This window comes from Muscardinus avellanarius (genome assembly GCF_963383645.1).
Source record: "Muscardinus avellanarius genome assembly, chromosome: 5".
Classification (NCBI taxonomy): Eukaryota; Metazoa; Chordata; class Mammalia; order Rodentia; family Gliridae; genus Muscardinus; species Muscardinus avellanarius.
The window spans coordinates 73,496,214-73,522,511 of record NC_137790.1 but is presented as its reverse complement, the minus strand read 5'-3'; the positions used below and the strand labels follow the sequence as shown (position 1 = coordinate 73,522,511).

Sequence of the window (26,298 nt, the reverse complement as noted above, 5' to 3'; positions counted from 1 at the left end):
TGCCTTTTTATGGTGCTATTTAGTGCCAGAGGATCATAGAATATCATTTACAAAATCCTAAGGGAAAGAAGTATGCCACAAGAATCTCTTCTGTGGTCCTTTTAGTTTAAAGGCATGAGTCATATTCTCAAATGAGCAAGAACTTAGGAAATACAGAATCATTGGACTCTACAAAACAAAACGGTAATCTCTTGAATGTCAGAGTCCAGTCAACCAAGAGATGAATGCAAATAAAAGAGTAGATTAGAGATGAATATTGAATCTGTATGTATACATAGAACTAAGACAACTGTAGAAGTTATGGTTACAGAATAGAATATGTTAGCAATCTTGACAATATAAATTCCAAACTCAATATTTTTTGTTTCCTTAATTTTAGGTTATTTAGAAATAATATTCCTTGCCGGGCGTGGTGGCGCACGCTTGTAATCCCCGCGCTTGGGAGGCAGAGACAGGAGGATCGCGCAGGTTCGAAGCCAGCCGCGCGCGCTGGCTTAGGAGACCCTGTTTCCAAATAAAAATGTAAAAATAGGTCTGGGAGTGTAGCCCGGAGGTAGAAGGGCTTCCAGGAACCCCAGTACCACCAAAAAAAAAAAAAAAAAAAAAAAAAAAAAAGAAATAATATTCCTGTTTCAAAATGTTTATTTTATCATTTTTATACTTTTATATTGTGTACATACATGCACATAGCACTTGGTAGGCTTTCCCTGGGCTCCCTCCCACTCCTCCCTTCCCCATACAGAATATTAAAATTGGCACTGGTATTCTTACACATGTACATATGGTCAGTGGAAATAATTCCTTCATTGATCCACCCTCAACTGGCTTCCCCTCCCTGGCTCCACTGGAGCCATTATCTAAAGTTCCATTATCTAAAGTTCCTCTAGTATCCCAGTTGTTCTCTAGCTTCTGCATATGAGAGAAAATATATGACCCTTCATTTTCTGTGACTGGCTAATCTCACTTAACATAACATTCTCCAGGTCCATCCATTTTTTCTGAAATGACATTATTGTGTTCTTGTTTATTGCTGAGTAGAATTCCATTGTGTTTATCCCATAATTTTGTAAACCATTCATTTGTTGATGGATACTTAGGTTGGTTTCATAATTTGGCTGTTATGAATTGTGCTGCTATACCCTGTTTGAATAATTAGTTATTGACAGAGATATTAAAGAATTCAGTGAGGGAAAGAATAGTCTTTTCTGTTTGCCTTCCCCCCTTTGGTATTGAAGATTGAACCCAGGACTTCTTGCTTGATAAGCAAGTGTTCTACCACGAGCTACACCCCTGGCCAAAGAATAATCTTATATTTTTCAACCAGTAGTGCTGAATATACAGTTGGAGAGACATATTTAAACAAAAGAGAACTTTAGCCGGGCATGGTGGCGCCATATACTTGGGAGGCTGAGACAGGAGGATCACAGATTTAAAGCTAGTCTTAGAAACTTAGCAAAGCCCTGTTTCAAAATATAAAGTGAAATAGTGTGGGAGTATAGCTTGGTGGTAGATCACCCCATACCCAAAAGTTAATTTTAAATTAATCACAAATCTGAATACAAATTAGAAGGAAAGATAGGAGAAAGTCCTAGTGACCTTGAATTGGGAGATTTCTTAAAATACAACACAAAAATATAAACTAGAAAAGAATAAGTGAGTACATTTGACTTTCTCAAAACTTAAAACTTTTGCTCTTCAAAAGATGTTATTACTAAATTGAAGAGGCAACCACCTAACAGAAAATATTGGCAAAACATATTACAGCAAACTTGTGTCTAGAATATATAAAGAGCTATTGTAACTCAATAATAAGCCTGCCAATTTTAAATATTTAGTTTAAAAATAGGTAAAATATTATAATCCCAGCATTCGGGAGGCTGAGACTGGAGGATCGCGGTTCACGGACAGCCTCAGCTACTTAGTGAGGTCCTGTGCAACTCAGTGAGACCTGGTTTCAAAATAAAGAATAAAAAATGGGGCAGGGGGTGTGGCTCAGAGGTAGAATGCCCCTGGGTTCCATCCTCAGACCCCGGGGGTGGGGTGGGGGATGGGTAAAATATTTTAACAGGTACTTCACTAGAGGAGATACATGAATATCAAATAAGGATATGAAAAGATTATTATAATTATTAGCCAGTAGGAAAATGCAGATTAAGAACAAAACATACACACAGGAATGGCAGAAGTTCAAAACACTGTACCAAGTGTTAGTGATGATGTGGAAGAACTGGAACTTTACTAGAAGGAATAAAATGGTATGACTACTTTGAAAAACAGATTGGCAGTTTTTTAGAAATTAAATATATAATAACCATATGACCCAGCTATTCTAATCCTAGGTGTTTTCTCTAGAGAACTAAAAGCATATGTCCACACAAAAACTTGGTCATGTATATTCATAAGAAACAAACAAAATATCTGTCAATAATGGATAAACAAATGGTGGTATATTTATATAATAACTCAGTAATCAAAAGGAAGGAATTATTGATACATGCAATGGAAAGGATGAATCTTAAAACTTTTTTGCTGAGTAAAAGAAGATAAATGAAATTTTAGAAGATACAAACTATCAGTGGGTGTCCTGAAAGGGAAGATTATGCAGAGAGGCATGAGAAAACTTGAGGGTAGTGAGTGTCTTAATCATGGTGGTGGTTTCACTACACCATACATCAAAATGTATAAAATGATGCACTTTACATGCAGTTTAAGTAAATTTCATCTCAATTTAGCTATGTAAAAATGCATTAACTGAAAAAATATTTACCTAAATGTCAGCAGTTCTTCCTTTCCTTTGTTAAAAATAAGTATGCTTAAATTTAACATGATATATTAAAACAGCATGTGTAACATCTATTTTATTTTTATTTTTTTTCCTTTTTTTATTAATTTATTTTTTAAATTGGTGCATTGTAGTCATATATCAATCACATTGGAGTACAAGACTTGAGAGGATATACAAGCACACATCATCCAATTAGCCCTCCTCCAGCCCCCATCCCATTCCTTCCCCCTCCCTCCATCCCACGCTTCTTTGGTGATTTACTTTGATACATTTGTTTATGTACCTCCTGCGTTTTAAAGAGGCTCCGTCCTCCAGTATTACATACCCTCTGATTGGTCACATTAGTTGCTTCACTATAGGGCCCTTTCTATAGCTCAACCTTTTCCTGTTGCCCTTTTCCTCCTAGTTATTGCTGATTAAGAGAAGCGTCTGATTTATATTTTCTGCGATATTTCTCTGTGCATGCTGCATTGCAAGTACCGATCCCACTCTTGATGGTCCCAGTAGTGGCCTGGCTACTCAGTGGACTGATCCAGACCTCGCTGGCTCAAGCAGTGGCCTTGCCTCATGGGAGGCCCCAGTTCTGGTCTCGCTGGCCCCTGCACCGGTCTAACCCCTAAGCTGGCTTTGGTCCCGGCCTTGGAGGCCGCAGGAGTGAACTTGCCTCACGCCAGGCTCCGATGCTGGCCATTGGCCCCTGCACCGGTCTAACCTCTTGGCAGGATTCCAATCCCGGCCTCGGAGGCCCCAGAACTGGCCATGTCTCACAGCAGGCTCCGATGCCGGCCTCGCTGGCCCCAGCACCGGCCTAACCCCTCAGCAGGCTCTTATCCTGGCCTCGAGGCCCCAGTACTGGCCTTGCCTCAAGGCAGGCTCTGATGCCGGCCTCACTGGCCCCAGCACCGGCCTAACCCCTCGGCAGGCTCCGATCCTGGCCTCGGAGGCCCCAGCACTGGTCATGCCTCACAGCAGGCTCCGATGCCGGCCTCGCTGGCCCCAGCACTGGCCTAACCCCTCGGCAGGCTCTTATCCTGGCCTCGAGGCCCCAGTACCGGCCTTGCCTCAAGGCAGGCTCCCATGCCGGCCTCACTGGCCCCAGCACCGGCCTAACCCCTCAGGAGGCTCCGATCCCGGCCTCGGAGGCCCCAGCACTGGTCATGCCTCACGGCAGGCTCTGATGCCGGCCTCGCTGGCCCCAGCACCGGCCTAACCCCTCGGCAGGCTCTTATCCTGGCCTCGGAGGCCTCAGTACCGGCCTTGCCTCAAGGCAGGCTCCGATGCCGGCCTCACTGGCCCCAGCACCGGCCTAACCCCTCGGCAGCCTCCGATCCCGGCCTTGGGGGCCCCAGCACTGGTCATGCCTCAAGGCAGGCTCCGATGCCGGCCTTGCTGGCCCCAGCACCGGTCTAACCCCTCAGCAGGCTCTTATCCTGGCCTCGGAGGCCCCACTACCGGCCTTGCCTCATGGCAGGCTCCGATGCCGGCCTCGCTGGCCCCAGCACCGGCCTAACCCCTCGGCAGGCTCTTATCCCGGCCTCGGAGGCCCCAGTACCGGCCTTGCCTCAAGGCAGGCTGATGCCAGCCTCGGAGGCCCCAGCACCAGCCTTGCCTTACGGCAGGCTCCGATGCCGGCCTCGCTGGCCCCAGCACCGGCCTAACCCCTCAGCAGGCTCTTATCCTGGCCTCGGAGGCCCCAGTACCGGCCTTTCCTCGAGGCAGTCTCCGATGCCGGCCTTGCTGGCCCCAACACCGGCCTAACCCCTTGGCAGGCTCCGATCCCGGCCTTGGAGGCCCCAGCACTGGTCATGCCTCACGGCAGGCTCCGATGCTGGCCTCGTTGGCCCCAGCACCAGCCTAACCCCTCGTGAGGCTCTTATCCTGGCCTCGGAGGCCCCAGTACCGGCCTTGCCTCAGGGCAGGCTCCAATCCCGGCCTCGGAGGCCCCAGCACCGGCCTTGCCTCACAGCAGGCTCCGATGCCGGCCTCGCTGGCCCCAGCACCGGCCTCACCCTTTGGCAGGCTCTTATCCTGGCCTCGGAGGCCCCAGTACCGGCCTTGCCTCAAGGCAGGCTCCGATGCCGGCCTCGCTGGCCCCAGCACCGGCCTTGCCTCACGGCAGGCTCTGATGCCGGCCTCGCTGGCCCCAGCACCGGCCTAACCCCTCGGCAGGCTCTTATCCTGGCCTCGGAGGCCCCAGTACCGGCCTTGCCTCAAGGCAGGCTCCGATGCCGGCCTCGCTGGCCCCAGCACCGGCCTAACTCCTCAGCAGGCTCTTATTCCGGGCTCGGAGGCCCCAGCACCGGCCTTGCCTCACGGCAGGCTCCGATGCATAGCACGCCAGACCCCTGGAGAAACCAGGCCCAGTAAGACGCTGGGTTCTGGGCGGGGGTCGCAGGCTGGGCACGCCAGATGGGGCCCGGGTCGCGGGACTCTGGGCCCCGGGCCGAACTGCGAGTAGCACGCCAGACCCCTGGAGAAACCGGGCCCAGAACAGAAAAAGATAAAGAAAAATATCGGAGAGGAGGTAAGAAAGCCGTTATGGATGCCAGGACACTGGAGATGCAGACAAAACTTATCTAAATGCACTGGAACTTATGGAAAAATTCGCCGTGAAAGAGGACTGCTATTTCTCTATATTGTTAAGAATCTCAGACATCACATATAAGGAGAGAGTTTAGCAGAGACCAAGGAGAAATGCGGTGTTGAAAGAGTTCTCCGCGATGGTGGTGGAGACTTGTATTCAGGAGAAGCAGAAACCGGATCTTACCAACTTTATTTTTTTGGAGAAATTACACCAAATGTCGAATGCTACCATCACGCATGCTTAGGAACACTGGACAACATTCAGAGTGGAAAAAGAGCCTGGGAAGGATTTGAAATGGTGGAGGCAGTGGCAATACCAGTGGCCAATACTCGGGGGAGGCAGAGATCTGATACATTACACCTGGAACCTTTGAAATAATAACCACAGAGACAGTGATCAGAACCTGCTGAGGGGTTAGGCGGGCGCCGGGGCCAGTGGCCGACATCGGAGCTTGCTGTGAGGCAAGGCCACTACTGAGGCCTCCGTGGCCGGGATTGGAACCTGCAGAGGGGTTAGGCCGGTGCTGGGGCCAGCGAGGCTGGCATTGGAGCCTGCCATGAGGCAAGGCTTGTGCTAGGGCCTCCGAGGTCGGGTCCGGAACTTGCTGAGGGGTTAGGCCGGTGCTGGGGTCAGCGAGGACGGCATCGGAGCCTGCCGTGAGGCAAGGCCAGTGCTGGGGCCCCCGAGGACGGGACCAGAGCCTGCTGAGGGGTTAGGCCGGTGCTGGGGCCAGTGAGGCTGGCATCAGAGCCTGCCATGAGGCAAGGCCGGTACTGGGGCCTCAGAGGCCAGGATAAGAGCCTGCCGAGGGGTTAGGCCGGTGAGGCCGGCATCGGAGCCTGCCTTGAGTCATGACCAGTGCTGGGGCCTCCGAGGCCGGGATCGGAGCCTGCCGAGGGGTTAGGCCGGTGCTGGGGCCAGCGAGGCCGGCATCGGAGCCTGCCGTGAGGCAAGGCCGGTACTGGGGCCTCCGAGGCCAGGACAAGAGCCTGTCGAGGGGTTAGGCCGGTGCTGGGGCCAGCGAGGCCGGCATCGGAGCCTGCCGTGAGGCATGACCAGTGCTGGGGCCTCCGAGGCCAGGATCGGAGCCTGCCGAGGGGTTAGGCTGGTGCTGGGGCCAGCGAGGCCGGCATCGGAGCCTGCCGTGAGGCAAGGCCGGTACTGGGGCCTCCGAGGCCGGGATCGGAGCCTGCCGAGGGGTTAGGCCGGTGCTGGGGCCAGTGAGGCCGGCATCGGAGCCTGCCTTGAGGCAAGGCCAGTACTGGGGCCTCGAGGCCAGGATAAGAGCCTGCTGAGGGGTTAGGCCGGCGCTGGGGCCAGCGAGGCCGGCATCGGAGCCTGCCTTGAGGCAAGGCCGGTACTGGGGCCTCCGAGGCCAGGATAAGAGCCTGCCGAAGGGTTAGGCCGGTGCTGGGGCCAGCAAGGCCGGCATCGGAGCCTGCTGTGAGGCAAGGCCGGTACTGGGGCCTCCGAGGCCAGGATGAGAGCCTGCCGAGGGGTTAGGTCGGTGCTGGGGCCAGCGAGTCAGGCATCGGAGCCTGCCTTGAGGCAAGGCCGGTACTGGGGCCTCGAGGCCAGGATAAGAGCCTGCCGAGGGGTTAGGTCGGTGCTGGGGCCAGCGAGGCCGGCATCGGAGCCTGCCTTGAGGCATGACCAGTGCTGGGGCCTCCGAGGCCAGGATCGAAGCCTGCGGAGGGGTTAGGCCGGTGCTGGGGCCAGTGAGGCCGGCATCGGAGCCTGCCGTGAGGCAAGGCCGGTACTGGGGCCTCCGAGGCCAGGACAAGAGCCTGTCGAGGGGTTAGGCCGGCGCTGGGGCCAGCGAGGCCGGCATCGGAGACTGCCGTGAGGCAAGGCCGGTACTGGGGCATCCGAGGCCAGGATAAGAGCCTGCTGAGGGCTTAGGCCGGTGCTGGGGCCAGCGAGGCCGGCATCGGAGCCTGCCTTGATGCATGACCAGTGCTGGGGCCTCCAAATCCGGGATCGGAGCCTGCCAAGGGGTTAGGCCAGTGCTGGGGCCAGCGAGGCCGGCATCGGAGCCTGCCGTGAGTCAAGGCCGGTACTGGGGCCTCGAGGCCAGGATAAGAGCCTGCCGAGGGGTTAGGCCGGTGCTGGGGCCAGTGAGGCCGGCATCGGAGCCTGCCTTGAGGCATGACCAGTGCTGGGGCCTCCGAGGCCAGGATCGGAGCCTGCCAAGGGGTTAGGCCGGGGCTGGGGCCAGCGAGGCCGGCATCGGAGCCTGCCGTGAGGCAAGGCCGGTACTGGGGTCTCCGAGGCCAGGACAAGAGCCTGCCGAGAGGTTAGGCCGGTGCTGGGGCCAGCAAGGCCGGCATCGGAGCCTGCCGTGAGGCAAGGCCGGTATTGGGGCCTCCGAGGCCAGGATAAGAGCCTGCTGAGGGGTTAGGCCGGTGCTGGGGCCAGCGAGGCCAACATCGGAGCCTGCCTTGATGCATGACCAGTGCTGGGGCCTCCAAATCCGGGATCGGAGCCTGCCAAGGGGTTAGGCCAGTGCTGGGGCCAGCGAGGCCGGCATCGGAGCCTGCCTTGAGGCAAGGCCGGTACTGGGGCCTCTGAGGCCGGGATCGGAGCCTGTCGAGGGGTTAGGCCGGTGCTGGGGCCAGTGAGGCCGGCATTGGAGCCTGCCGTGAGGCAAGGCCGGTGCTGAGGCCTCCGAGGCCGGGATTGGAGCCTGCCTTGAGGCAAGGCCGGTACTGGGGCCTCCGAGGTCAGGATAAGAGCCTGCCGAGGGGTTAGGCCGGTGCTGGGGCCAGCGAGGCCAACATCGGAGCCTGCCTTGATGCATGACCAGTGCTGGGGCCTCCAAATCCGGGATCGGAGCCTGCCAAGGGGTTAGGCCAGTGCTGGGGCCAGCGAGGCCGGCATCGGAGCCTGCCTTGAGGCAAGGCCGGTACTGGGGCCTCTGAGGCCGGGATCGGAGCCTGTCGAGGGGTTAGGCCGGTGCTGGGGCCAGTGAGGCCGGCATTGGAGCCTGCCGTGAGGCAAGGCCGGTGCTGAGGCCTCCGAGGCCGGGATTGGAGCCTGCCTTGAGGCAAGGCCGGTACTGGGGCCTCCGAGGTCAGGATAAGAGCCTGCCGAGGGGTTAGGCCGGTGCTGGGGCCAGCGAGGCCGGCATCGGAGCCTGCCTTGAGGCAAGGCCGGTACTGGGGCCTCTGAGGCCGGGATCGGAGCCTGTCGAGGGGTTAGGCCGGTGCTGGGGCCAGCGAGGCCGGCATCGGAGCCTGCCTTGAGGCAAGTCCGGTACTGGGGCCTCTGAGGCCGGGATCGGAGCCTGTCGAGGGGTTAGGCCGGTGCTGGGGCCAGTGAGGCCGGCATTGGAGCCTGCCGTGAGGCAAGGCCGGTGCTGAGGCCTCCGAGGCCGGGATTGGAGCCTGCCTTGAGGCAAGGCCGGTACTGGGGCCTCCGAGGTCAGGATAAGAGCCTGCCGAGGGGTTAGGCCGGTGCTGGGGCCAGCGAGGCCGGCATCGGAGCCTGCCTTGAGGCAAGGCCGGTACTGGGGCCTCTGAGGCCGGGATCGGAGCCTGTCGAGGGGTTAGGCCGGTGCTGGGGCCAGCGAGGCCGGCATCGGAGCCTGCCTTGAGGCAAGTCCGGTACTGGGGCCTCTGAGGCCGGGATCGGAGCCTGTCGAGGGGTTAGGCCGGTGCTGGGGCCAGTGAGGCCGGCATTGGAGCCTGCCGTGAGGCAAGGCCGGTGCTGAGGCCTCCGAGGCCGGGATTGGAGCCTGCCTTGAGGCAAGGCCGGTACTGGGGCCTCCGAGGTCAGGATAAGAGCCTGCCGAGGGGTTAGGCCGGTGCTGGGGCCAGTGAGGCCAGCATTGGAGCCTGCCGTGAGGCAAGGCCGATACTGGGACATCCGTGGCCGGGATAAGAGCCTGTCGAGGGGTTAGGCCAGTGCTGGGGCCATCGAGGCCGGCATCGGAGCCTGCCTTGAGGCAAGGCCAGTACTGGGGCTTCCGAGGCCAGGATAACAACCTGCCGAAGGGCTAGACCAGTACTGGGGCCAGCAAGGCCGGCATCGGAGCCTGCCGTGAGACATGGCCAGTGCTGGGGCCTCCTAACCCGGGAACGGAACCTGCTGAGGGATTAGGCCGGTGCTGGGGCCAGCGAGGCCGGCACCGGAGCCTGCCATGAGGCAAGGCTGGTACTGGGGCCTCTGAGCCCGGGATTGGAGCCTGCCGAGGGGTGAGGCCGATGCTGGGTCCAGCAAGGCTGGCATTGGAGCCTGCCGTGAGGCAAGGCCACTCCTGCGGCCTCCAAGGCCGGGACCGAAGCCAGCTTAGGGGTTAGACCGGTGCAGGGGCCAGCGAGACTAGACCTGGGGCCTCCCATGAGGCAAGGCCGCTGCTTGAGCCAGCGAGGTCTGGATCAGTCCACTGAGTAGCCAGGCCACTACTGGGACCATCAAGAGTGGGATCGGTACTTGCAACGCAGCATGCACAGAGAAATATCGCAGAAAATATAAATCAGACGCTTCTCTTAATCAGCAATAACTAGGAGGAAAAGGGCAACAGGAAGAGGTTGAGCTATAGAAAGGGCCCTATAGTGAAGCAACTAATGTGACCAATCAGAGGGTATGTAATACTGGAGGACGGAGCCTCTTTAAAACGCAGGAGGTACATAAACAAATGTATCAAAGTAAATCACCAAAGAAGTGTGGGATGGAGGGAGGGGGAGGGAATGGGATGGGGGCTGGAGGAGGGCTAATTGGATGATGTGTGCTTGTATATCCTCTCAAGTCTTGTACTCCAATGTGATTGATATATGACTACAATGCACCAATTTAAAAAATAAATTAATTTAAAAAAAAGATGACTTCCTTACATTTGTAGAAATTCTTTAAATATTGTGTAGCCTTTGCCTGTCATGTATGTGGCAGGTATTTTCTTCCAGGCCTTCAATTCTAGAACATGTTTCAAATTTGGATGTACTTAAGTCCTTCATTTTTTTTTACCTTGATGGTTGCTGAATTTTGAGTCTTGATCTAAGAATGCTTTCCTCACTTGGAGATTATTTGGATTTCTCTTCCAAAATTTGAATAATTGGGCATTATTTGTATATTTTATATTTAGCTCTTTAATATACCCAGAATTAATACATGTGAATGATATGAGGTAAGGTACTATCATTTTAGTTTCAGTTACACACACAAACACACACATTTTTTTTTTTTTTTTTGCAGTACTGGAGATGAAACCCAGGGGCATTTCTACCTTTGAGCTACACCCCCAGCCCTATTTTTTATTCTTTATTTTGAAATAGGGTCTCACTGAGTTGCAAAGGGCCTCACTATGTAGCTGAGGCTGTCCTTGAACCTCAATCCTCCAGTCTCAGCCTTCCAAGTGCTGGGATTACAAGTGTGTGCCACCACACCTGGCAAAAATATTTTAACACAGAATATTTTCACGTAAGTAATTCTGAAAAGTTGCTAGAGATAACTTTTTCTAAACAATACCTTCTTAGGTCTGAGAAAAACATGTTTTTGTTGGCAATACAGCTACATATTGTGGGGTTCATTTTAGGGCATAGTTGTGACTTATTAACATTCTCATTAAATAGCCATTCAGGTTTCCATCTAATAAGGAAATTAAACATCAAGCAGAAAGATGTATGCTAGTAGTCAGTGGCCTGCAGGTATACTAGTTCATAGTAGTGACAGATCTTTGAAAAAGTAGATGATTAACTATAGTAATAAAGAGAAGGAAAACAGAAGAAAATAGCAAGAGAGGATAAGAAGGGAAAGTTGTTTTAAAAATCACTTAAAACACACATACACAAAAAGTTAGTAGTCTGTTGAGGGAAGGTTTTATGCTATCCCAAGCAATCTTTTACAAAATTATCCCAGTCCCCTAATAGTAGTTGTTGTTTTGTTCATTTAGTTTTTTCTTTTGTTTTGAGGACAAGATGGATATTTCTTCTGCTGTTCTACTAGGTAGTGCTTGTGTACCCCTCTTTATGTTTTGTCTTTTTGATAGGCTGTCAAATGTATACTGGCAAATGGGCTTGGGATTCTTGCATTCATAATTCTTCATTATTTCCTGTAGGCAATTGAGAATTTTGAACCAGCGACTCAAAGAACAAGAAAAAACTCGAAAGGCATCTGGTCCGGTGGAATGTAACCTTGAATGTAGGTAAAAGAACTTTAAGAATTAAGGTTAAAGATTTTGTGGCTTTGTAAATGTTGATAAAGAATTGGACTCTCTTGCTGAGCATGGTGGTGCATTCCTGTAATCCCTGTACTTGGGAGGCTGAGACAGAAGGATTGCAGGTTTGAGGCCTAGTACACAGTAACTTAGTAAGACCCTGTTTCAAAATAAAAAAGTAAAAAGGGTTGAAAGTTTATTTCAGTGGTAGAACATCATTGAGTTTAATCCCCAATGCAAACAAACAAACTAAACATTAACTTTCTTAATTACTTTGTCTTAGTAGATTCTTTATAGCCAACTTTTAAAATCTAGGAATAATGCTTTATATTAAAATGTAAGATAGTGCATGAAAATAAAAGATCAGTGCTATCACTTCCCAATAATATACTTCTTGTAAGTTGTATATTGTGCCAGGCATAATAGAACTATATATGTGCTTTTATTTTTTTAAAAATGAGAATATACTCTATATAATCTTCCAAAGCTTACATTTATTCGTTTAAAATGTAGTAGACACTTCTCTATCAAAATACATAAATATGCATTTTCTCTTGAATAGCTGCTTGAGTATTTTGCTTATGTGTCTCAGTCATAACATATATAAGATTTTCTGAAAGATATCTGAGTACTTCCCCCTTTACCCAGTGCAAACAATAGCACAATGAAAATTCTTATATTTATGCACATATATGAGCATTTTTGCAGGATAGATTTATAGTGGAAGAACTGAGGAGCCAAAGGGTATATGTATTTGCAACTTTGACAGATATTACCAAATTGTTCTTGTTTTGTTTTGTTTTGAGACAAGGTCTTACTATGTTATGACAAGTTCAAGACAAAGTCTCAAACTTCTGGGCCCAAGTGATCCTCCCTCCTGAGCCCCCTCTGTAACTGAGACTCTAGGCATGAGCTACCAAATTGCCCTTATGGGTCACAGAGCTTAATAGAGAAAAAAGCTGTAATAGTATTAGAAGAAAAGATGAGAACTCTTTTTTCATCAGAGATTTTCTTAAGCTTAATTTGAACATAGATGTCAAAGGAACAGATTGATAAAATGTCTCCAGACTTTTTTTTTTTTTTCAATTTCTGAACAGTAAAATACATTTTAAAAATACCAGCAAATGGGAAAGAATTTTTTGGCAATACTTGGCATACAGAGGCTTAATTTTCTTAATATGTAAATATCTCTTACACAAAAAATAAGAAAAATAAGAGCAACCAGAGTTACACTTTCATGAGGTACTTTGAGTTACATCATCCTAGTTCCACTGTGAACAAAAGACGGGGGTGAGAGAGAGATTGAAGAGGACAAGAAGAGATTGAAGAGGACAAGATTCTGTTTATTATCCATTTACCTTATTGGTTGTTTTTATAGGAGTATTTATAATTACTATTACTATTTATAATTACTTGTTTAGTGTTAGCACCATCAAGGACTGTGTCTATGTTGTTTACTGCTCACCCAGTGCTTCATTCCTCGCAAGCATTCTTTTAAGGCTGTATTTGCTAAATGAAATGTTATAGCCATGAAAAAGAATGTGATAGGTCTATGTGCTAATAATACATAACAGCTTTATGGGGGAAAAAGACAAAGTTAGAAACTGGGTATAGTATCATTATTTTATGTTTAAACATATGTATTTTTATGTAAAATATTATGTACAAAAGTGTTTTCCAGGAATATAACCAAAAGTAATAGCGATTGCTTCTGGGAGGAGAGTGAGGGGTGGAGAGGGAGAACCTTTAATGAGAATCACTTGGTATCATTGGTATTTTGTAGCTTTGAATTTTTTACTTTCATTTAAAAAGGTAAAAATAATGCCCACATTATCAATTGGATAAGTAAGACAGGACATCTGCCAATCAGTTTAAAAAATACAATTAGTATTTATATAAAACATCTCAGCACATAGTTGTTAAGCAAAATCAATAAATCTCAAGCCTTTTTCTAACAACAGATCTTTTCTAGGTTTGTATTTTTTAAATTGAAAAACAACTGTTAGATTTGTTTTGTTTTACAGTGTTTTCCCTTCAGTCATTGAACATGTCACTGCAAAATCAATTGCAGGAGTTACTGAAGAGCCAAGAATTACTGCAGAGTAAAAATGAAGAGCTCTTAAAAGTGATTGAAAATCAAAAAGATGAAAATAAAAAATTTGCTAGTATATTTAAAGACAAAGATCAAGTTCTTCTTGAAAATAAACAGCAATTTGACATTGAGATAACAAGGATAAAAATTGGTATGTATTTGGACTATAGTTAGAGTCACATTTTTTCAAAAAGAAGAAACTAAAATGTTTTGTTCCTTTAGAATTGGAGGAAGCCCTGGTCAATATGAAAAACTCCCAGTTTAAGTTAGAAACTGCAGAAAAGGAAAACCAGATATTGGGAATAACACTACGTCAGCGTGATGCTGAGGTGACTCGACTAAGAGAATTAACCAGGTAAAATGACTTTTTTTGAATAACCCAAACCTTTTATTTGATGTATTATAAACTTCAAAGTAATGTCAGACTATCATTCTTGTGTCTTTTTCTATTTCTAATGTTTTTGTCTGTTCTAATTAAGTTGGTTTAGAAATTCCAAAACTGGCTAGGTGGTTTTAAAAAAAACCACATGATCTAGATAATGGGCTGCAATGAGAAGCTAAAGACTTGTATAGCAAAATGATTAACTCTGCTCTGAAGTCAGAGACCTGAGTAGAAGCTCAGTTCAGCCACATATTAGCTAAGTAGCTTTGAGCACATCTTTAACTTCTCTGAACCTCAACTGTAAAGTGGGGATTTGAATGGGATTGTTGTGGAGGGGACTAAAAATTCATGAAAATCATTTCAAATGGGAAGTCTTCATTCTATATGATCTTGGGTAAGTCTTTTAGCCTCTTTGAACTTAAATTTTCTTCCTTTTATCAGTAAAATGAGAAAGTTGGCAGCAGTCCCTAAGATCCCTTATCTCCTAACAGGTCTTTTCCCAAATAAGTAATATTACTTTATTCAATTTTTCTATTATATTTACTTAAAAAGTTTTCTTTTGAGACATTTGCTAAGTATTGGTTTTGTTTTTGTTGTTGGTTTTTTTTTTTGTGTGTGTGGGGGGGGGGAGGTGGGTACTGGGGATGGAACCCAGGGACCTTCTACCTCCACGCTACAACCCCAGACCTGTTTTATATTTTATTGGAAACAGAGTCTCACCAATTTGCTGAGAGCCTCACTAAGCTGCTGAGGCTGGCTCCAAACCTGCAATCCTCCTGTCTCAGCTTCCCCAAATACTAGGATTACAAGTGTGCACCACCATGCCCACCTTAGAATTGGATTTTTAACTGTGCTTTAAAATCCCAAAAGAAGAAGTTATTTTAGGCCTGAAAATCATCAGATCTGACCATGCCTCTGAATGATCTTAGAAGTTCAAAGTTCCAAATATAAAACAAACCTACATATAAAACGATCTATATTATATTACCAATTAATGGAGTTATATTGAATTGTAGACTTTTAGGAAAATAGAGGAGACCATTTTGAATTATAAACTTTTAGGGAAATAGATCAAACCATATATATATATGGTGTGTGTGGGTGTGGGTGTGTTATTTAATATATTTAGTTTTATAAATATATTTGAAATAACTTTAATGTTAAAATAGAAATACTATTTTTTCACATTTATATTTCATAGAATAATTTCACTGAAACTTACTAAACAGTAGAAAAAGCAAAAAACATTTCTTGTATTCATATAGAATTATAATTGATTTGGCTCTGGTCAAGTTTCTAAACATTGGCTTATAATACTCTTCTTCAAAATAAAGCAAAAGAAAGAATGTATTCCCTTTTTATGAAAGCACTTTTAATGTTTCCAAAGGAATGTCTGAGGATTAACTGGGGTGAGGACTTTGTTAGTTATCAAGTATTTGTGGTAAAAGAATCAGTAATAAGAGGCCACATATATTGTATGGCTCCATTTATACAAAATGTCCAGGCTAGTCAAATTCATAGCAACACAAAGTGGAGTAGTAGTTATCATGGGATGAGAAAAGAGGGGCAGAATAGGGAGTGACTGCTAATGAGTGGGTGATAAAAATGTTCTGAAATTAGATAGTTGTGTATGATTTTATGAAAACCACCAAATTGTGTACTTTTCAAGAGGTAAATTTTATGGCATGTAATTCTCACTAAAGTGTTAGTAGGGTTTAAAGTGTACATAGTATACAGTCTATTTAGAAAAGTAAAAGGAGGAAAGGAAAAATGGAGAACAGGTCATTGTGGTCCAGTGCCTTGAGAGGTTGCTTAGGCTTTGCTGTGTTATCTCCTGCCTCTTTCTAAGACCCTGGTCCTCAGCCCCAAGCAGAAACTCTTACAGAGAGGAAGATCTAGTTCCCTGGTGGTTTTCTCTTCTTCTCTCAATCTTTTTCAGCATATGGGTAAGTCCAGTGTTTTATGGGCATGAAATCAAAAGTTGGCATCTTATTTATAAAGTACTTTGATTTCTTTCAGAGTCTTCTCTTTCCCATATCTGTTATTTTTATTTGTCTTCATCTCTGGAGAGATTTTAATATCTGCATTTTCATAGAGGGGAAATTAAGACCATGCAAATTAAAGTACTAATAAAAATTAATAATAAGCCAGGTGTGATAATGCACACCTGTAACCCTGGTACTTAGGAGGCTGAGACAGGAGGATCACAAGTTCAACACCAGCCTCAGCAATGTAGCAAGACTCTCAGCAACCTAGCAAGGCATGTTTCAAAACAAAAAATAAAAAGCTCTGGGGTATAGCTTGGAGGTAGAATGTCCCTGGGTTCAATCCGTCATACCAAAGGGAGAGAGAGAGAGAGAGAAAGAAAGAAAGAGAGAAAGAAGAAAAGAAAATGAGTTAATGCCAACCTCGGGCTAGAATTCTAATCTCTTAATTCCTTGCCAAATGTCCTTTCCCTCTCACACATGGCATGGTTTTAGCTAAAATAATATATATTTCTAGCGAGAAGCTCTGTGCTTAATTTAATTCAAATAAAGCTTAGCATTTTTTTTAACCTGGATGAATGGATAGATTTGTATGCCTATTCATTTATTCAACAAACACTTATACTGTGTTACAAATATAAATGTGTGAATCCCACATAGAAATATTTTATTATTTTAGTTACTAAATGTCCACATCATCAAGCAAAAAGCTTATTCTAGTACTTGAATTACGTATGGAGAGAGATGTATTTCTTTTTTTTTAATGGATAAACATTACTAAATACTGTTCAACATGTGTGGCTCACTTACCAAAAATTTGGTAATAAAAACATAAGAACATGGTAATAGTGCATATTGTTTTAGAAAATAAACAAAAGTCCAAAAAGATGAAATGACTTACCTGACTTTCACAGCTGGTTGGTTCCTGGACTGGGACCTGGGCCAGGTTTCAAATTCTCTCTTCAGATTTGCCTCCTGTTTATAAGGAGTAAAGATGAGTTTATGAGTAAAGATGAGCCAGTATTGAGGGACTCTTCCACTTCCGTGGAAAAGACACATGTACCTGCTCATTTTTACACAATAACATACAGTATGCCTTTTCAGTGTTTAAGTTTGGCTTATAACTGGAGCCTGCCTTTTCTTAACATTTACCTAACATAGAAGTATAGGAATTGAAAAATGAATTAATTCTTGGATATTATCGACCTTTAAAGAAAGACAGTGTCTAGCCAGGCGTGGTGGCACACGCTTGTAATCCCAGCATTCAAGAGGCTAATACAGGAAGATCGTGGTTTGTGGACAGCCTCAGCTACTTTGTGAGGTCTTTTGCAACTCATTGAGACCCTGTCTTAAAGAGTAAAAAAATAGGGCTGGGGGTGTAGCTCAGAGGTAGAATGCCCTGGGTTCCTCCCCCATACTGCAAAAAAAAAAAAAAAAAAGTATCTAAAATATTGTAAACTTTTGGCTCTTCTTTTTCTCTTTTTTTCTTTTTTGTAGCTATGGGAATTGAGCCCAGGAGCATTCTACCTCTGAACCACCCTCAGTCGTATCTTATTTTTTTTTGGAAACAGGGTCTCTCTAAGTTGCTGAGAACCTTACTAAATTGCTGAGGCTGGCTTTGAACCTGTAATCCTCCTGTTTCAGCTCCCATGTACTGGGATTATAGGCTTGTGCCACTACGCCTGGCTCCCTGAACTATCATCCATCCATCTATCTATCTATCTATCTATCTATCTATTTATTTATTATTAATTTTGTTCTGGGGATTAAACTCATGACCTCATGCATGTGCTTTATCACTTTTTTCTTTTTGTTTTTTTTGCAGTATGGGGGATGGAACCCAGGAGTGTTCTACCTTCAAACTACAATTCCAGCCCTAATTTTTTTATTCTTTATTTTGAAACAAGGTCTCACTAAGTTGCAGAGGGTCTTACTAAGTAGCTGAGGCTGTCTGCAAACTGCAGTCTTCCTGTCTCAGCCTCCCAAGTACTGGGATTACAAGCATGCACCACCATGCCCGGCTCTCTGAACTGTTTAAGGAGGATTGTTCTGTATTTTTGTCAGTCATGTATCTCTATTTCCTTAAGGTTCGTTACTGAAGTTTATTAGTTTCTGTTGGTGGTATTGTATTTCTTTGATTCTTTATGCTCCTGGGTCTTTATCTGCTCATTTGAGGAAGTGGCCATCTCTCCTGGCCTTTCTAGGTATTCTGTGGTGGTGATAGACCTTTAGTCTAGCCTGGGATTCTGGGTGGACTAGCAGGTAATAAATAAACATAAGCAGGCAGACCTTTCTCTGGGGTCTTCTAAGTTGGCTGGTCTGCTGCCTGAGCTCTGAGGTCAAGTGGCTGTGCCTTATGCTAAGTTCCGAGATTGAACATGGTTTTCCCTCCTGGCTGAGATTTGCATTGTTCCCTGGCCTGGGGAAGCATGATGCCAGGTAGAGATGCTGAGCATCCACCTCCAGCTCTTTTCCTACTCAAGGCATTCCTCCCTGTGTGGTGATATACCAGCCTGAGGATGGGGTGATGTGGTCAGAGATATTCCTATTCCTCCTACCTTTCTAATTTTTTCTTTTGTAAGAAAAAAAATCATTTTCTATCCAAAGATATAATCACTGCTAACCATTTAATATAGAGATTTTCTTCTAGTATTTTTATTTGCATGTCTGACTGCTTTTTTACAAAGATATTTATTATATCAATATTATTTATGGCTTCTTTATATTTATATAATGTCCATCATCAACAAATAATTTTTACAACATGACTACAATGGCTATGATGCTGTCATCCATAATTTACCTAAGTTAAAGATGGAGATTACCCATTTATTTTCCAATATAAATATACATCCATCAATTTTCTATTATAAATGTCTTTTTAACTATATATTTGAGTGCAGTCTCTTTGTGTATATTAGTAGGACAAAATCTGAAAGTGCAGTTTTCTGGGTCAACATATATGGGATATGCTGGGTGTAGTGGCACACATTTGTAATCTCTGTTGTCACTCAGGAGGCTGAGGCAGGAAGATGACAAGTTTGATCAAGGTCATCCTATACAAACTTAGCAAGACTTTGTCTCAAAATAAAAACTTAAAAAGTACTGGGGATGTAGTCCAGTGGTAGAACACATGCATATGCAGGGCACTGAGTTCAATCCCCAGTACTATTCTTATTTTTACTATATTAGGCAAACATGAAGTAAAAATAAATTTATCTGAATAAAATTTTAAATTAAACATTTAAAAAGTTGGGAGCTGGGGCTGGGTGTGGTGGCACACTCTTGTAATCCCCGCGCTTGGGAGGCGGAGACAGGAGGATTGTGCAGGTTCAAAGCCAGCACGCTGGCTTAAGAGATCCTGTTTCCAAATAAAAAGTATAAAATAGGTCTGGGAGTGTAGCCCAGATGTAGAAGGGCTTCCAGGAACCCCAGTACCACTAAATAAATAAATAAATAAATAAATAAATAGTTAGGAGCTGGAGATATAGCTCAAGGGTAGAATATTTGTATAGCATGTGTGAGGTCCTAAGTTCTGAAAATTAAAAAGTTTAGAAGCTGAACTTTTAAAATATGCCCAGTTAATATTTTTTGTTAATTACCTGTTGGTGCCTTTTGTATCTTTTCTAAAAGTGATATGTTTACTTTTTCCTCATTGATTTGTAAGAACATGCATGCTTCAATTTAAATAACTAAATTCAGGCTATTTATTAAATGGCTTTAATAGGGCTACTAATAAAAGCTGCCATCAAATGAATAACCATTTGGGCTGAAACTGTGCTAATAAATTTAGCCATGTAAACTTTTTTTTTTTTCCAGTACTGGAGATGGAACATGGAACCCAGGGACATTCTAACCTCCGAACTATACCCACAGCCCTATTTTTTATTCTTTATTTTGAAACAGGGTGTCACTGAGTTGCAAAAGGCCTCACTAAGTAGATAAGGCTGTCCATGATCCAAGGTCCTCCTGTCTCAGCCTCCTGTATGCTGGGATTACAAGCATGCGCCACCAAGCTCGCTTGGCTACCATGTATCTTACTATTTAAACTTATTTACTTGTATCTTTTTTGTAGCACTAAGAAAATTGAGATTCAGAAAGGCTACTTGACTTGACCAAGATTACAGCTAATAATGGCAGTGGGATTTGATTCCATTTCTTTCTAATTTCTAACCCTGAATGGTTTTCTTTATATCATTCTTTTCCAATACCTGGCATTGCTTATACCTAATTAAAACAGGAAATTATCTCTAATCATCTGTTTTTCCCCCTCAGTATTGTTCCAGCAGTGTGTGTGTGTGTGTGTGTGTGTGTGTGTGTGTGTGTGTGTTCCCTGAATGGAGGATTTGGGCTTTTATTTTTTAACAATACTGGTGATTGAACCAGGGTCCCGCTACCCCTAAGCTACATCTCTAACCCCTTTATTTTATTTTATTTTATTTTTTTACTTTTTTTTTGGTGCATTGTAGTCATACATCTTAATAGAATACAAGATGGTGGAGGCATACATGCACACATCACACAATTAGCCCTTACCCAATTCCCTCCCCATTTCCTCCCTCTCCCTGCTTCTCATATTTGGCTTAGTGATTGACTTTGATATGTTTGTTAATGTAAATCATGAATTAGAGAATTTCCTTCTTCCCCCCTTCTCCCATCCCCTCAGGTTGCCTTATTTGCTCATCTATAGTATTCCCTTCTTCATCTAGAGTTCCTCCTATGACCCATTTTCTCCCTTGTTTTTGCATATTAGGGAGAGTATCCGATTTCTTATTTTTTGTGACTGACTAATCTCCTTTAGCCTGAAATAGGAGGATCGCACAGGTTTGAAGCCAGCCTCAGCTACTTAGTGAGGCTCTCAGCAACTTACTGAGACCCTGTTTCCAAATAAAAAATATAAAATAGGTCTGGGAATATAGCCTGGAGGTAGAAAAGCCCCTGGGTTCCACCCCAGTACCACACACAAACCAAAAAAATTTCACTTATCATAATGTTCTCCAGTTCCTTCCATTTCTCTGTATATTATGTAATTGTGTTTTTCTTTATGGTTGAGTAAAATTCCATTGTGTACATATCCCATAATTTTGTAATCCATTCATCTGTTGATGGACATCTTGTATAACTACAAAATACACAAGCATTAGTTTGGTAGCTTGGTAACCCCTTTATTTTTTTATGTCTTTATTTGTAAACAAGGTCTCACTAAGTTGTTGAGGCTGGACTCAAATTCGGGATCCTCCTGCCCCAACCTACTGAGTAACTGGGATTACAGACATGGGCCACTATGCCTGGAGAAAAAAATAATTTTTAACAGAATCCATAGAAATGAGTAGTATATTTTTTTATTTTGCTTTGTCCCTTAGTCTATATTATGCTGGGGTTTTTTACTCAAAGGTTCAGTTTGTAGTATAGATTTATAATAAAGCATTTTCATATCTTAAGATAAAAAATAAGAGCCTTTACTTTCAGATATATTATGAGGTTTGATGCAAATCAAGATCTTTTATCCTTTGTTATTTTAATTTATTCTTGGCAGAGCATATTCTGTGATTTGGGCGTTTAGTACCATGTATTCATATTAAGAATGAGACACCTCAAATCTTTTTTTTTTTTTTTTAAGATGGAGGTTTCCTCGTATTTGGGAGGCTGAAACAGTGGGATTTCCGGTTCAAGGCCAGCCTCAGCTACTTAGTGAGGCCCTTTGCAACTTAGTGAGACCCTGTTTGAAAATAAAGAATAAAAATTAGGGCTGGGGGTATAGCTCAGAGGTAGAAAGCCCCTGGGTTCAATTTCCAGTATTGCAACAACAACAACAAAAAAAATGGAGATATGAGTGAATGAAACAGATTTAAAAAATACTGTGCTAAATTCTTCTTGACAGAACTTTACAGAACAGTATGGCAAAGCTGCTGTCAGATCTTAGTGTGGACACGGCTCGCTGCAAGCCTGGGACTAATCTTACCACATCACTTCTGAACATTTATGATAAACAACTTCAACAGGACCCAGCCCCTCTCCACACTTCCATTATGAGCTACCTAAATAAGTTAGAAACAAATCACAGTTTTACACATTCAGAGCCATTTTCCACAATTAAAAATGAGAAAACTATAGAGCCAGACAGATCCTATGAAAGTGATCTGCCCTCCAAAGACCCTCGACATAGTGATGCTAGGGGCATGGAGGGAGCATCTGCACCTGGGGTTCCTTCTACTCCCTCAAAACAGGGTTCTGACGCCGAGTGTGAAACCATGACTTTAATAGAGGATGAGTGTAATTTGGATAACACAATTTATATTCCTTTTGCTAGAAACTCTTCTAAGAGAATATCCCCCCAGCCACAGATTAGTATTCCTACAACACAGCTAGTTGCCAATAGTGCACTTGTCTCTGAAACAGAAAGTAAACTATGTGCACCTGTAGTTTTTTCTTCAAAAAATGAAGATGCACCTGAAAAACTTTCCAGAACAGTTGATACAGAGGACAAACAGCTCCTCAAGATAATCAAGGAAGCGATTGAGAAGATTCCTGCTACCCCTGAGGATCCAGAGGAACAAGCTGCAAGTCACCGCCCAGCCGCTTGTCACACTGCCAGTGTGCAAGTGAAACGCAGTGTGGTCTGTGATGGCAGCTTTCTAAATTCTGACTTGATGTCAGACTGGAGCCTCTCTTCATTTTCAACGTTCACATCTCGTGATGAACAAGACTTCAGAAATGGCCTGGCGGCATTGGATGCCAACATAGCTAGACTCCAGAAATCCTTAAGGACTGGTCTTCTGGAGAAATGAATTCAGAAGAAAACTGATTGAATGCTTCACCTTACAAGAGTAGAACTTGAGGGTATATATATTGAGGGTACATTTTAATTCCTGTAGAGAAATAACTTTTTACATTATTAATTATGTATAAAACAAATTGTATGAGTAGTAAGTGTACTGTTGGGATATTTTGATTCTTTGGAGCTTACAAAAACAGGTAATCTTAAGAAATTAACTGTTGCTAAGAAAAAAGTTATGGAAGATTAGGAAATTACTATAATGTTTTAATTTAGTACTTAGCAATTAGAATTGCCTTACTAATTTAACTAATTAGTTGTTTAACTAATTAGCAGGTTGAAAGGATTTTCTGGTTGTCCTAAAGGATAATGGGAAGGGGAATCGCTGTGAACAATTTTATATTCAAACTAGAGTTTACTTTCTATTTTATGATACCTGTTTGTTTCTTAATGATACTGTGTTTTATAAATATTTCTTCTATGAGAAAAGATGACAGATAGTTCCACTTCATTAAAAAAAATGTTGATAACATCCTTAATTAACATGGTTTGTAAAGTCCTTGGCATTTCATTTATTTTAATCCTGAATGCATGATTTTAAAAAATAAAATCACACTGATAGAGAAAAGCTAAACTTTACTTTTAAAATTTTATTTTTTAAAATAAATTGGGATTTTGTCCTTATTATCTTTGAACATGATAGAGTTTATAAATCTCAGTATTTGTTGTTAAACTAGCTTTCTGGACCAGTTTTTCTACCCCCCCATCATTCAGCTAAGAACATTTTCTATCTTATAAATATGACAAAATATGTTATTTTCTCTCATCACTTCTTCACTGTTCAACTGTTCAGTATCGCCACTTTCCATGTGAAGATCACATTTTAACTCTTAGAAAGCTGACTCGTATACTGTCTCTAGCATTTAATACATGTCATCTACCTAGTACAGTTGTGTTTAATTCTTGAACAGGCTTTAGAACTAGAGAGTGCTCTGCTGGTCCCCAAATCACTTCCTGATCTTGTTTTAGTTAATTGGTGCTACAACTTCTGAAGACCATGCTCTGACCTGTCCAGATTGTACAGTTGTGTTTTTTTTTTTAGGTATAAAAGTATTAAATGAGTTCTAAACTACTTTTACAGAGTTGTTCTTTAACAGTTAAATAGTATTACTTCCAGCATTCATCTATCAATTTATTGACTTCTTATTTGGAAGCAATAGACCACATCTCTTCAACATATGTCAGGAACACAATGGAATAAGGCAAAGAAGAAAATTGTATCACCTTTCTACTTCCAAATACCAACTGTACTCAAATCTATGTGTATGTGGTATTGGAGATTGGACTTGATATTCTACCTCCATGCTACAGCCTCAGCCCTTTTTATTTTATTTTATTTTTCGTTTTTTGAAACAGGGTCTTGCTATGTTGCCAGGGCTGGCCTTGAAGCTGTGATCTTCCTGTCTCATCCTCCAAAGTACTGGATTACAGGCATGTACCACCATGACCGGCCAGAAGCAAATTCTTAAGAGTATCATGATAATTGGGAGCATAGGGGGAAAAGAAAATGTCTCTCCTGTTATATGTTCACAACACAGATCACTTCTGTGATCCCAAAATATATGGGGATTTTTCCTCATCAGGAAGCAAGCATTGATTTCTGCAGTGGACACCAGGAGAACAACCTCTAATCCAACTACACTGTCTACCTAAAGTAGTCAGAACCCACAGGTTGAAGTCTCAGTCCCACCAGAATGCACCCACTTTAAACACCAATCATAAGACATGTCTTTTAGAAGCGCTGACTGACCAGCTACAAATTAGCCCCCCCCCCTTCTTAGACTTGTTCAGTTTGCAAAAGCAGCTCACAGAACTCAGAGAAACACATTTACTCACTTATAAAGGATATTTTAAAGGCTAGAAATAAATAGCCAGATGGCATATATACATAAGGCAACATCTGGAAGGGTCCTGAGTGCAGGGGCTTCTGTCCCCATAGAACTGGGGTATGCCATCCTGGCATGGGGGTGGGTCTTGTTCACCTTGTAATTCTCCATGTGCTAAGTCAGAAGTTCTCTGAGCTCTGTTCAATTTCGAGGTTTTATTAAGGCTTTGCATAAGCATAATTGACACATGAGCAACCATGTATAAATGTTGGACACAATGGATGTAATGTAATGCTAAAAGATGAGTGGGGAGCCCAGCAAGGCTTGTCTGTTCAGATTCTTCTTGGCCTCTAGAAGACATTCCCTCTTCCTGGATAGGAGGCAGGACTAAAATGGGAATCTTACCATCTACTATCAGACAAGGTAGGTTTGAGTTTTGTGGTTTTTTTAATGGCCAGTTCCAAGACAGGTGGTTGTAGGGGTTAAAGTAAATTTTTAGTTTCTATGATATACCCTGGGTAAAAGAAACTAGTTTTTATGGCCTGCCATGGAGAGAAAAGGAAGCAGGGCTAAAGTACCAAAGATATTCTTGATATCTATTTTCCCCCTTATTCCTTCCACCCTTGGAGTGTACCAAATCTTTCAGAAGTCTTTTCACTAACAGTGGTGTTTTATGTCAAGTGCTTCACCTACACGTAAAGTAGGGCAGAGTTGCAAAGCTGTTTTGAGTAGGAAGGCACACAACCAAATCACAGCTAAGTATGTAGCTAATGCTCACCTTGTGGGGTGATCCCTCAGCTAAACATCCATTCAGTAAATGAAAAGAAAGTTCTAATCTGTGCCAGTTACAATAGGTTCTGAAAATACAACAGTGATCAAGACAGGCATCCTCGGTCCTCAGCTCTCACTGTTTTAATATACCACAATTATAGAGAACAGAGCACAAATTTATTTAAAGCAGTGGGCCTGAACTGGACTTCCTAGAGAATTACCAGAGATGGTAAGATTAGAGATGTCTAAAAGATTTATGAGTTGAATTTCAGAAGCCACATATCTCATTTTCATACCCAAAGAAGGAATCTCATTCTACAGTGACACCTACAACTGCTTATACCTCAAGCACATCATGTGTATTTTTGCTTAGACCACCCTTTTGCCCAGACTCCTCCTGCCAAGTTCTTTATTCTTGTAACCCACAGCACTGCTTCTATGCTGCTCTGCTGATGCACATTTACATATCAGCCTTTCCTACATCGTACACTTTTGGATGACAAGGACCAGGATTTATTCACTTTTGACTCTGGCACTTGGTGACTACCATATAGTAAATATTTAATAACCTGCTGAATTTGTTGAAAACTGACAGCCACCTAGGCTTCATTAGATTTTCTCCTGATAATTTTTCTATTTCAGGATTAATTTCCTGAAATAGATTATGGTTTTATTATACCTATATAAGTTGTTAACATTAGCCTCCTTATAACTTATTTTTGTTATCAATTTATGAATCAGAATACACTTGTTTAGCAAACATTTGTACATGATTTTGCTGTGGAAGGGAGATAGGACCCACTATTTTTTTTTATAAACCATGTCTCCAGAGCAGAGTAATACATCTCACCAGCCTTCTTCACCAGTCTATGGGAGGGATAAAT

At 43.9% G+C, this 26,298-nt stretch overlaps 1 protein-coding gene across 2 annotated transcripts in view; it reads left to right on the top strand.

The window, feature by feature from the left end:
• CCDC14 (coiled-coil domain containing 14) overlaps nucleotides 1-22,770 on the top strand; it is a gene marked incomplete at both ends in the record, with an annotated part of 58,835 nt that extends 36,065 nt beyond the window's left edge. For both annotated transcript variants that reach the window (XM_080696801.1, XM_080696800.1), the window contains 4 exons: nucleotides 11,425-11,507; nucleotides 13,548-13,766; nucleotides 13,838-13,970; nucleotides 21,864-22,770. In XM_080696801.1, the coding sequence (XP_080552927.1) occupies nucleotides 11,425-11,507; nucleotides 13,548-13,766; nucleotides 13,838-13,970; nucleotides 21,864-22,770 (1,342 nt within the window). The remainder of the gene's footprint in view (nucleotides 1-11,424; nucleotides 11,508-13,547; nucleotides 13,767-13,837; nucleotides 13,971-21,863) is intronic.
• Nucleotides 22,771-26,298: the final 3,528 nt, after the last annotated feature.